Below are 12,692 nucleotides of genomic sequence, written 5' to 3'. Positions count from 1 at the left end.
GAGGAGACAGACAATGAAACAAAACATGTAGACAGGTGTCAAAATAGAACAAATTGAATTAAAGCTATATGCGCCTCATTAACAAAATAAATAGAATAGTAAATATGTACAAGTAAAATAAATTGAGTAATAAATATGTACAAATACTACTGCCTATTGTCTGACTGTTCCAAGCGCTAAGGTAGATCCAAGTCAGGTTAGGTCGGACACAGTCCCCGTCCTGCATGGGGCTCACAGTCTGAAGTAGGAGGGAGAACAGGTATTGAATCCCCATTGTACAGTTGAGGAAACTTGGGCAAAGCGAAGTTAAGTGACTTGCCCAAGGTTACACGGCAAGCAGTCGGCAGGGCCTGAATTAGAACCCTGGGCCTCGGTGATCTCACCTGTCAAATGGGGATTAAGACCATGTGAGCCCCGTGCAGATCTGTGTGCAACATAATGAGCTTGTATCTACCCCAGTGCTGTGTCAGCTGTGTGACTTTGGGCAAGTCACAACTTCTCTGTGCCTCAGTGACCTCATCTGTAAAATGGGGATGAAGTCTGTGAGCCCCACATGGGACAACCTGATCACCGTGTAACCTCCCCAGCGCTTAGAACAGTGCTTTGCACCTAGAAAGTGCTTAATAAATGCCATCATTATTATTAGTAGTAGAAGTAGTACAGTGCCTGGCACATAGTAAGCACTTAAATACCACAATTATTATTAGACTAGGAGCCAGGCACTGTTGGAAGCCCTGTTAGAAGCAGTGTGGTTTAGCGTTTAGGACACAGGCCTGGGAGTCAGAAGGGCCTGGGTTCTAATCCTGGCTCCCCCACTTGTCTGCTGCGTAACCTTGGGCAAATGACTTCACTTCTCTGGGCCTCAGTGACTCATCTGTAAAATGGGGATTAAATGTGTGAGCCCCATGTGGGACAGGGACTGTGGCCAATCTGATTAACTTGTATCTACCCTGGCGTTTAGAACAGTGCTTGGCGCATAGTAAGTGCGTAACAAGTGCCATACTTATTATTATGATTAACCCTGCTCTGTTTCCCCCCCCCGAGGCTCTCCATGACCCCAGAGGAACACAAGAGCTTCTGGCGGAACGTGCAGTTCACTGTCGACAAAGACGTGGTGCGGACAGACCGGAGCAATCAGTTCTTCCGAGGAGACGACAACCCCAACGTGGAGAGTATGAGGTGAGCCCCTCCCTCTCCGGCCCTCAGTTTCCCCATCAGGAAAGCGGGAGAGCAGTGGCCACCTCTCCCCTCCACCAAGTTTGTCGATGAGAGATGAGAAGCAGTGTGGCTGCTTAGAGAAGCAGCATGGCTCAGTGGGAAGAGCCCAGGCATTGGGGTCAGAGGTCATGGGTTCAAATCCCACCCCTGCCACTTGTTAGCTGTGTGACTTTGGGCAAGTCACTTAACTTCTCTGGGCCTCAGTTCCCTCATCTGTAAAATGGGGATTAAGACTGTGAGCCCCACATGGGACAACCTGATCACCTTGCAACTACCCCAGCGCTTAGAACAGTGCTTTGCACGTAGTAAGCGCTTAATAAATGCCATTATTATTATTATTAAAGGACCTGGCTTCTCCTCCCAGTTCCCCCATTTGTCTGTTGTGTGACCTTGGGCAAGTCACTTCATTTCTCTGGGCCTCAGTTCCCTCATCTGTAAAATGGGGATTAAGACTGTGAGCCCCATGTGGGACAGGAACTGTGTCCAGCCCAATTATCTTCTGTCTGCCCCAGTGCTTAGAACGGTACCTGGCACATAATAAGCACTTAACAAGTCCCACAGTATACTAGAACAGTGCTTGGCACATAGTAAGCCCTTAACAAATACCGTCATTATTATTATTATCTGGGCCTCAGTTCCGTCATCTGTAAAATAGGGTGGAAGACAGTGAGCCCCAGGTGGGACATGGGACAGTTTCCAACCTGATTAGACTGTAAACTGTAAACTCATTGTGGGCAGAGAATGGGTCTGTTTGTTGTATTGTACTCTCCGAAGTGCTTAGTACAGTGTTCTGCACACAGTAAGCGCTCAATAAATACGATTGAACGAATAAATGAATGATTAACTCGAATCTACCCCAGCGCTTAGTACAGCGCCTGCCGCATAGTAAGCGCTTAACAAGCACCATTTAAAAAAAAAAAAAGATCAGCATCGTGGAATACGAGAGATTACAGTGGCCGCTATCGTTCTAGTCACCCCCCGGGCCGGGGGTCGACAGAGATCCTTAAGACTTCCACCTCCTGCCCAGAATGGCCTCGTCAAAGTCACTTGAGCGAGCATCCGCCAGTCGGCTCTCTGCTTGAGGAGGGGGGAAGAAAAAAACCAGACAAGCTCTGTGAATGGGGTTTCCCCAGTAAGATGCCAGCTCCGGTTACACAGCTCTTGCTTGCCAGATGGGTGACTCCCCCTTGTCAGATCTCTATTCAGCCCGAAGGCAGCCGCCAGGCTCGCTGGAGACGTGCAACATCAGCCTGGCAAACAGCTACACGATTCCACATCCCATTAAAACGTTCCACCAAATTACCCGGCCCCTCGGGACGCCGCTCGGAAGATTAAAACGCCCCTTGGCTTCAGCTCCCGGATGACAGACAGGGAATCTCTTTCTCCCTGGCGAGTGGCTATTCGCAAGGCTGTTTGAAGAAACGACCGTCCCCCTGGGGCTAACTGGCCCTCCAGATGCGGGGGTTCCTAAAGGGGTTCCTAAACTCCAGGAGGACAGGGGACGTGCCTCGACTTCCTTGTCACTCTCCCAAACGCTTAGTAGACCCTTAATAAATGCCACTGAACTTGGATCTGCCCTAGCCACCCCACCCTCAGCCCCATAGAACTGTGGTCGAGGTCCATCATTTGTTTCAGCATCAGTCTCCCTCGGTAGACTGTCAGCTCCTTGTTGGCAGGAACCGTGACTACCAACTCTGTTTTATCATCCTCTCCCAAGCGCCTCGTACAGTGCCATGTAGAAAGTAAGCACTCAATAAGTACAAGTGATTGAGAAGTGATTGAGAAGCAGCGTGGCTCAGTGGAAAGAGCACGGGCTTTGGAGTCAGAGGTCATGGGTTTGAATCCCGGCTCCACCACGTCTGCTGTGTGACCTTGGGCAAGTCACTTAACTTCTCGGAGCCTCAGTTACCTCATCTGTAAAATGGGGATGATGACTGTGAGCCCCACGCGGGACAACCTGATCACCTTGTATCTCCCCCACCCCCCCCCAGTGCTTAGAACAGTCCTTTGCACATAGTAAGTGCTTAACAAATGCCATCCAAAAAAAAAAGTGATTGTGAATGGAAGAAAAGGCTGCTCTCCCTCTTTCCTCTCTCATTTCTCCCTGTATTTCTCCTTTTTCCCTTTTCCTCCCCTTTTTTCTTGCCTCCTCTCTCTCCTGTCACTCTTTAGCTCTCCTTTTCCTCTCTCTCTCCTTTCCTCCTCTCTCACTCTTTATCTCTCCCTCCTCTCTTTCCCTTTCTTCTCTCTCCTCTCCCTTTTCTCTTGCCTTCTCTCTCCTGTCACTCTCTTTATCTCTCCTTTTCTTCTGTCCCTCCCATCCTCCTCTCCTCTCACTCTACCTCTTTCTTTTTCCCTTTCTCTCCTTATCTCTCTCTTTCTCTTTCTCTCTCTCCTCCTTCAATCAATCAGTCGTATCTGTTGAGCACTTACCGCGTGCGGTGCATTCTAGTAAGGGCCTGGGAGACAGCAGTAGACCAGAATGGATAGACATGTTCCCAACCCACAGCGATCTCTCTGTTCCCTGTTTTTTTCCCATTTCTCTCTTCTTTGTTCCCCCACCCTTTACCTCTCTCCCGTCCCCTCTTCTTGAAAAGTCTGGTCTCTGAAGAAGAGAGCCAGGACAGGGCCCGAGGGGCAACTGACCACAAGCGGCACCGCCGCCGCCCACTTCACCCCGCTCTCGCTGCTACCTCCCTTAGGAGAATCTTGCTCAACTATGCAGTGTTCAACCCGACGATCGGCTACTCTCAGGGGATGTCGGACTTGGTAGCGCCCATCCTGGCCGAGGTCCTGGACGAATCGGACGCCTTCTGGTGCTTCGTGGGTCTGATGCAGAACACCAGTTTCGTCAGCTCGCCCCGGGATGAGGATATGGAGAGACAGCTGGTGAGGGGTCAGCCTGATGACTTCCATTTTTGTCTTTTGATTTTGTTTGCGGTGTTTGTCAAGCGTTTACCTTGTGGCAACCGCCGTTCTAAGCTCTGGGGTAGGTACAGATTAGTTAGGTCGGACACGGTCCCTGTCCCGTGTGGGGCTCAGGGTCTGAGTAGGAGGGAGGAAGATTGAATCCCCATTTTACATCATCAATCGTATTTATTGAGCACTTACTGTGTGCAGAGCACTGTACTAAGCGCTTGGGAAGTACAAGTTGGCAACGTACAGTTGAGGAAACTGAGGAACAGAAAAGTGGAGTGACTTGTCCAAGGCCACACAGCAACCAGTTGGCAGAGCCAGGGTTAGAACTCAGGTCCTCCAGGACTGCCAGGCCCTATCTACTAGGCCACACTGCATCTTATTCTTCATTCTAGATCTTTCGCTCTCTTTCTCTGCGTGTATTTCTTCTCCCATTCAGGAGACGATGTTGCTCTTCGTATGTAGGCGGAGCTCAAGCTGGTGGTAGTATGGAGCAAGAAGCAGTGGATAGAGGCTGGGCCTAGGACTCAGAAGAACCTGGGTTCTTATTCTGGCTCCTCCACCTTGGGCGAGTCACTTAAGTTCTCTGTGCCTCAGTTCCCTCATCTGTAAAATGGGGCTTAAGACTGAGCCACAGGTGGGACATGGACAATGTGCAACCCGATTAGCTTGACCTTAGAACAGTGCCTGGCACAGAGTAAGCGCTTAACAGATACCGTTAAAAACAGGGGGAGGGTGTGTCTGCAAAGATAGGTGCATGACCCACAATCCGACAATTCTCTGCAGAATGATGGCATTTCTTTCTGGGCAGCGTAGCCTCACAGCTTCGGTTAGGCTGGGATCAGGTGACGAGGTGAGAGCGTCACGGGTCTGGAAGGGTGGCCACGTCCAGGCAAGGCAATATCTTCCCCTCCCTCGATCCTCCCCCGGCCCCTCACACCCTGGTCCTGAGTCCGTGCAGCGTTGACCGGCTTAAGGACCAGGTCCCCCAACCCCAGACTAGGAGGCACATTTGGAGGGGGAGACAGCAGGGACCTTTTGGCCACCTAAGCTGGGAGTCCGGCTGCCCCCACTAGTCCCGGCTCCTCCATTTTTCTGCCGTGTGACCCTGGGCAAGTCACTTCACTTCTCTGGGCCTCAGCGACTTCGTCTGTAAAATGGGGATGAAGACTGTGAGCCCCACGGGGGACACGGACGGCATCCAACCCGATTAGCCTGTACCAACCCCAGAGCTTAGTACAGTGCCTGGCACAAAGTAGCGCTTGACAAATACCATCCAAAAAAAAAAAAAAGTGCCACCCTGTCACTTCCCTCCAAGGGGTGACAACCACAGGCTGTACCCCCACCCCGGGTTAGCGGCTCCCACGGGAAGCCCACTGGGGATCTGGGTTCCCCTCAGGGCGGTCGGGGAAGCCGGACTGGATCTCGGTTGTTTTCTCCAGGGGCAGTCCTCGTGGGGGACCCTCAGATCTGTCATCCCTCAGCTCCTGCGGGCCCCCCCCAACCCCAGGCTAGGCGGCATTGAGGGGGAAGATTGTGGGGACCACAGGGCGGCCGTCCGAGCTGGGCTGTCCCGGTCCGGGTGGTCGGAGAGACAGGTCCCTGGGGGCAGGGCGGACGTGGTGCTGAACCCGCCGGCCATTGGTTCCAGCTGTACCTGCGCGAACTGCTGCGCCTGACGCACCTGCGCTTCTACCAGCACCTGGTGGCTCTGGGGGAGGACGGCCTGCAGCTGCTCTTCTGCCACCGCTGGATCCTGCTCTGCTTCAGGCGCGAGTTTCCCGACGCCGAGGCGCTGCGCATGTGGGAGGCCTGCTGGGCCCATTACCAGGTGAGCTGGGCGCCGTGAGGCCCACCGGGACCATTTCCGAGTGAGCCCGGGCCGTGGGGTCTGCTGGGCCCGTTGCCAAGTGAGCCAGGGCCTGGAGTGTGCCGGTCGACCCCCGCCCACCCGCAGCCCCCTGTCCTGGCCTCTCTGCAGACCGACTACTTCCACCTCTTCATCTGCGTGGCCATCGTGGCCATCTACGGGGACGACGTCCTAGAGCAGCAGCTGGCCACGGACCAGATGCTCCTGCACTTCGGGAGTCTGGCCATGCACATGAACGGGGAACTGGTCCTCAGGAAGGTGAGACACCCCACCCATCCACTGCACCCCCTCCACCTCCTTCATTCATTCAATCGTATTTATTGAGCGCTTAATGTGTGCAGAGCACTGGACTAAACGCTTGGAAAGTACAAGTCGGCAACATATACAGACGGTCCCTACCCAACAGTGGGCTCACAGTCTAGAAGGGGGAGACAGACAACAAAACAAAACACGTAGACTCCTTCCACCCCGAGGGAGGTCTGCGAAGGCTCCCCCCTCCCCAGTGCTCACCCCTCTATACCGGCTCCTTCTTTTAATAATCAATCAATCAATCGTATTTATTGAGCGCTTACTATGTGCAGAGCACTGTACTAAGCGCTTGGGAAGTACAAATTGGCAACACATAGAGACAGTCCCTACCCAACAGTGGGCTCACAGTCTAAAAGGGGGAGACAGAGAACAGAACCAAACATACCAACAAAATAAAATAAATAGGATAGAAATGTACAAGTAAAATAAATAAATAAATAAATAGAGTAATAAATATGTACAACCATATATACATATATACAGGTATATATGTAATATATAATAGTATTTGTTCAGTGCTTACTACACTCCAGACACTGCACTAAGTGCTGAGGTAGATCCAAGCTAGTCAGGTTGGACACAGTCCCTGTCCCACGTGGGACTCCCAAGTCTTCATCCCCATTTTACAGACGAGGGAACTGAGGCCCAGAGAAGCCAAGTGACTTGCCAAAGGTCACAGAGCGGCGGAGCCGGGATTAGAACCCAGGTCCTTTCGACTCCTAGGCCCAGCTTTGGCCACGAGGCCACGCTCAGTGCCCTTTCATGGATCCTGGTTGAGCTTGAGATGGTCACTGCTAGGGGAGTAATAATGTGTCTGTAATTTTATGGGATCGAGGATGGGACAAATACCAAATGCCCTAAGGTCACAGATCCAAGCGCACAGACAAAGCTGGCCAAGCTGCTGAGCGGTCCAAGGAAAGGCCATCCCTGGAGGCCAGCAGAGTGACCACCACCCCGTCCACACCGACCGGCCGGGGTCTGAGAACGGGCCTGAACCCGCCTCAGCGGGCTTCCCGCCCATCTCCCCTCTGCAGGCCCGGAGTCTGCTGTACCAGTTTCGCCTGCTACCGAGAATCCCCTGCAGCCTGCATGACCTCTGTAAGCTGTGTGGGACGGGCATGTGGGACAGCGGGTACATCCCGGCCGTGGAGTGCTCCGGGCACCACCCCGAGGGGGAGAGCTGCCCGTACGGGGGCACAGCGGGCGCCTCCTCACCCCAACTCGGCGGCGGCGGCGAGGGCAGAAAGGGCCGGAAGGCACTGGACGTCTTCGCCTTCCGCAAATAGCCCCCGGGCTGAGGACTCCCCACCCGAAGGAGGACCACGGGAGGAGGAGGCATGGAGGGAAACTCTGACCAGCCACGGCGGAGCAGGTCTGCCCATCCGGGACCATCGCGTCCCCCACCCTGCACCCCCTGCTCCAGCCCGGCTTCTGACTCGGAACCGGAACGTTTTCCGAGCCTCGCCAGCAACACGATTGCAAGGGGAAAGGGGGGCTCGGCTCACCGCCTTTGCATCCCTCTCCCGTCCAAACCAAGACAAACCTGCCCGCCCAACTTCCAGCCCGGGCCAGGAAATCTCCAGGAAAATACCTGCCAAAAATTTACCAAAAAAAAAAAAAAATCGCCCGTTCAACTGGGCGAGACGGGGTGGGGAGGAGGGGTGGTTTTTAAACACATTTCAGAACTGATCATTTATATATTTTTTTTTTTACTCTAGCATGTAAAAGAAGGGGGCCTCGCCCACCTCCCAAGTCCGAAGGGTATAGTTTCCTGGCAGATGCAAATGGGGGTTTGAAGCTTTAGACTGTGGGGGACTCACCCCGTTCTGCCCTAAGGAGCACAAGTGTGGAAGAATGTGTGTGTGTGTGTGTGTGTGTGTGTGCGTGGATGTGTGAGAGTGTCTGTAAGAGACTGTCTCTCCAGGAGGGCAAGGAGTGGATTAACAGGGCGCCCTGAGGTCCCCAAAAGCCAGAAAGACTCCCTGCTGGGAAGAATTAAACTGGAACCAATCAGTCATCTTTATTGAGCACTTCTTGTGTGCAGAGCACTGGTCCGAGCACTTGGGAAAGGACAAAATCTGTGCGTCCTTGATCCCTTGCTGCTGATGGTGATAAATCCTGTTGCTCGCCTCCCAAGCACTTAGCAGCGCAGTGCTCTGCACTCAGTAAGCCTTTCGTTAAATAATAATGATGGTATTTGTTAAGTGCTTACTATGTGCCAAGCACTGTTCTAAGCACTGGGGGGGGATACAAGGTGATCAAGTTGTCCCAGTGGGGCTCCCAGTCTTCATCTCCATTTTACAGATGAGGGAACTGAGGCCCAGAGAAGTTAAGTGACTTGCCCAAGGTCACACAGCTTCTCCTCCTCCCCCACCCCAGATCAGGGGGTGGTCCAAGTTCTGATTCCTTACAGGTCTGGCGTTGGCCGAGAGATGGTGACTAAAAGCTCAGTGTGGGTGGGGAATGTGTCTGTTTATTGTTGTATTGTCCCTCCCAACCTCTTAGTCCAGTGCTTTGCACACAGTAAGCGCTCAATCAATCAGTGGTATTTATTGAGCGCTTTCGGGCCGCAGAGCGCTGTACTAAGCACAGCTTTCCAGCGGCGCCACAACCACAAAGGCGTGCCCGGGAGGAAGACGGCCATTCTTAGACCTGCCCAGCTGCCCCCAAACTGGACCACACTGCTGAGAAGCAGCGTGGCTTAGTGGAAAGAGCCCGGGCTTGCGAGTCAGAGGCCGTGGGTTCTAATCCCGGCTCTGCCACTTGTCAGCTGTGTGACTTTGGGCAAGTCGCTTCACTTCCCTGGGCCTCGGTGACCTCATCTGGAAAATGGGGATGAAGCCTGGGAGCCCCACGTGGGACAACCCGATTACCTTGTATCTACCCCGGTGCTTAGAACAGTGCTTGGCACACAGTAAGCGCTTAACAAATGCCATTATTCTTATTATTATTCTTATTCTTATTATTATTATTATTCCCATTAAGGGATGGGGTCAGAGCGCCACCTGCTGTCTCCCTTGGTCATCTCCTCGTGGCTGCTCAAGCAGCCCCTAGAGAAGCCGGACAGGGAACACCACCGGCAGGCTTCAGGAACCCACCAGTGACCATCTACGGAGGAAACTCGGAGTTCCTCCTGCCCCACAGGGCGATGGGAAGTCCCAGCCAACTCGCCCGGCCCGGGTGCAGTTAGGGGAAAGGCGAACCCCGAATTGACCCAACTGTTAACCCCAGAATCGCTTCCTGGGGGAAGAGGAGCGAGGAGGGGGGCAGGTGTGATCATTCAGTCATTACACCTTTAGCCTTCCCACCATTTGGAAATGCAGCTCGAGGTTAATAAGCCTGGGACTGAGGTTTTCAGCGGCACAAGCTGCTTAACCCACTTTTTTGAAAGGACGGCTTAATTTCATTTTGTCGGGGGTCGGATGGGGAAGGGGGGGGTGGCGATCAGGCGTGAGTGTGCATAATTAAAGTTCTGAAGGAGTCCAAGCCCACTAATAATTTCTCTCGCCGTTTCACGTTGCTGTCTTCAGGCCCCTGGGAAGAGGGCTGAGCCAGGAGGTTGTGGGAAGAGGAGCAGAGTCAGTCAGTCAATCATATTTATTATAATTATGATATTTGTTAAGCACTTAGTATGTGCCAGGCTCTGTACTAAGCACTGGAATAGATAACAAGCAAATCGGGTTGGACTCGACCTGTGTGGGGCTCACAGTCTCAATCCCCATCTTACAGATGAGATAACTGAGGCACAGAGAAGTAAAATGACATGCCCAAGGTCCCACAGCAGACAAATGGCAGAGCTGGGGTTCGTGCAGTCATTCATTCAATCGTATTTATTGAGCGCTTGCTGTGTGCAGAGCACTGTACTAAGCGCTTGGGAAGTACAAGTTGGCAACATATAGAGACAGTCCCTACCCAACAGCGGGCTCACAGTCTAGAAGCAGCGTGGCTCAGTGGAAAGAGCATGGGCTTTGGAGTCAGTGGTCATGGGTTCAAATTCCAGCTCCACCAATTGCCAGCTGTGTGACCCTGGGCAAGTCACTTTACTTCTCTGTGCCTCAGTTACCTCATCTGGAAAATCGGGATTAACTGTGAGACCCCTGTGGGACAACCTGATCACCTTGTAGCCTCCCCAGCGCTTAGAACAGTGCTTTGCACATAGTAAGCGCTTAACAAATGCCATTATTATTATTATTATTATGCCATGCTATGCTTATTGTGGTTAGAGCACTGTACTAAACACTTGGGGGAGTATAACAGGCACATTCCCTGCCCATTAACAGGGATTAGCAGTGTGAGCCCCACGTGGGACAGGGACTGTGTCCAACCTGATTAACTTGTTTCTACCCCAGTGCTTAGAACAGTGCTTGGCACAGAGTAAGCACTTAACAAATATTATTGTTATTATTATCATTGTTAGTATTATTATTAAATCCATCCAGGCCCAATCGTGAGCCCCAATCAAGAAGGTGGCTTAACATCACTTGACAACTCTAGACTGAAAGCTCATTGTGGGCAGGGAATTTTTCTCCCAACTCTGTTGTACTTACCCAAGTGCTTAGTAGAGTGCTCTGCACACAGTAAGCGCTCACTAAAGACCATTGATTGACTTAGAGCAGTGGGATTTTGTAGTCAGATGCCATTTCACCGCTGGCTCGCTGTGTGGCCTTAAGCAAGTTGCCTCACTTCTCTGGGCCTCAGTTTTCCCGTGCATAAAACGACTCCAAAACGCCCGGGGACTCCACGAGGATAAATGAAAGAGTGTGTGTGAAGCTCTTAAAGAGAAAGACACTCAATAAGTTCGCAGTATTACTCTCTCAACTGCTGGGAACTGCACAAGTCATTGACTTTATGGTGTTTTTGATCTTTCGGATCAAGAGCTTGAGAAACTAGTGCTAGTAGGGTTTGAAATACTCATGGGAGGGGAAGGAGCCAGGGAAGAGGTTGGGAATCGTGCTGAGAGAGGTGAGGGGGCAGCGGAGGAGATGTTGGAAAGAGGAAGTCTTTTCCAAGACCCGATTGTACTAAGTACTGGGGCAGACACGAGATCATCGGTGCTTAGTACAGTGCCTGGCACATAGTAAATGCTAAACAAATACCGTAATTATTATTAATTATTATTATTATGCCTGGCACATAGTAAATGCTAAACAAATACCGTAATTATTATTATTATAATCAGGTTGGACGCAGTTTCCTGTCCCACGTGGGCCTCACAGTTTAGGAGGGAGTAGGATTCAATCCCCGTTTTACAGATGAGGGAACCGAGGCACAGAGAAGCGAAGTGCTTTGCCCACGGTCGCAAAGCGGGCATGTTGCACTGTCAGGGTTACGACCCAGGTCTTCTGACTCCCGGGCCAAGCCGGAAAAGAGGCCGCCAGCCGGGACCAACCCAAATGTGTCTGTTGTTATATTTTACTCTCCCAAGCGCTTAGTACAGTGCTTTGTTCCTAGTGCTCGATTAATACAATTGCATTAATGAATCTGGTATTTACTGACCACTTACTGCGGGCAGAGCTCTGTACTAAGCACTTGGGAGAGTAGAATGTCACAGATATATATTCTGACAAGGTCACAGGTAAGAACGGGATTTGCCAAAGGAATTTGGCTTGGTGTGGGGGCGGTTGGAGGGAAATGGGGAATTTTTCCCCCCCCCACCCCCGTGGTTGAGGCAGCACCTGGAATGTTTCCCGGGCAACAGTTCACGCTAGCAAGTCCTATTAGATGCTGAGAGCAGCCAAGGAACTTGGGTCCTGCCAAAGGACAGGCTGCAGAAACTCCCAGCAGGAACCTGTGTCCTAATCCCGGCTCCGCCACTTGCCCACCATGTAATCTTGGGCAAGTCACTCCTCTGGGCCTCAGTTTCCTCTTCTGAAAAATGGGGATTCAACACCTGTTTTCCCTCCTATTTAGACCGTGAGCCCCACGTGACACGGGGACTATGCCCGATCTGATTGGATCTCTCCCAGCGCTCGGCACATAGTAAGCGCTTAACAAACTCCGGTTATCACTGATAAAAGCCGGAGGTGGATTTGTGAATAAATGAAATGGTTCAGTGTCTCCCCCGGCTGGGGGGAAGGGCCTGTTAACCCTCGAGCATCTGGGAGTCCTGTACATTCCCATCCGGACCAGCTGCTTCCAGAACCTGGAAACACAAACAGGATTTTATAGAACCCTCACTTGCAGCAGATCCAGTTTCAGGAAAAGTCTGAGCTTTGCATTTGTGAAGTTTCTTTTTTTTTTTTTTAAATAAAAAAGGCAAACAAGATTATTTCGACCTTGCTGGAGAAAGGCTGGGGTGTGGGTTTAAACTGAAAGCCCAGACATCAGCTTAACTATGGCTTGAAGCTGATGCCAAAATCAGGGAATCCTGAACCCTTTA

At 51.8% G+C, this 12,692-nt stretch overlaps 1 protein-coding gene across 3 annotated transcripts in view; it reads left to right on the top strand.

Moving 5' to 3' along the window:
* The window catches only part of TBC1D16 (TBC1 domain family member 16), a 42,167-nt gene extending 32,407 nt beyond the window's left edge, over positions 1 to 9,760 (top strand). For 2 of the 3 annotated variants that reach the window (XM_038742109.1, XM_038742111.1), the window contains 5 exons: positions 1,045 to 1,179; positions 3,921 to 4,107; positions 5,786 to 5,965; positions 6,116 to 6,262; positions 7,348 to 8,496. In XM_038742109.1, the coding sequence (XP_038598037.1) occupies positions 1,045 to 1,179; positions 3,921 to 4,107; positions 5,786 to 5,965; positions 6,116 to 6,262; positions 7,348 to 7,599 (901 nt within the window). In that variant the 3' untranslated portion in view covers positions 7,600 to 8,496. Of the gene's footprint in view, positions 1 to 1,044; positions 1,180 to 3,920; positions 4,108 to 5,785; positions 5,966 to 6,115; positions 6,263 to 7,347; positions 8,497 to 9,298 lie in introns of those variants that run through there. The other variant, XR_005448622.1, reaches the window with a different exon arrangement.
* Positions 9,761 to 12,692: the final 2,932 nt, after the last annotated feature.

Source organism: Tachyglossus aculeatus, unplaced genomic scaffold (genome assembly GCF_015852505.1).
Source record: "Tachyglossus aculeatus isolate mTacAcu1 unplaced genomic scaffold, mTacAcu1.pri SUPER_34, whole genome shotgun sequence".
Taxonomy (NCBI): Eukaryota; Metazoa; Chordata; class Mammalia; order Monotremata; family Tachyglossidae; genus Tachyglossus; species Tachyglossus aculeatus.
The sequence above is the reverse complement of the archived record's forward strand: the minus strand, read 5'-3'. Positions and strand labels throughout refer to the sequence as shown.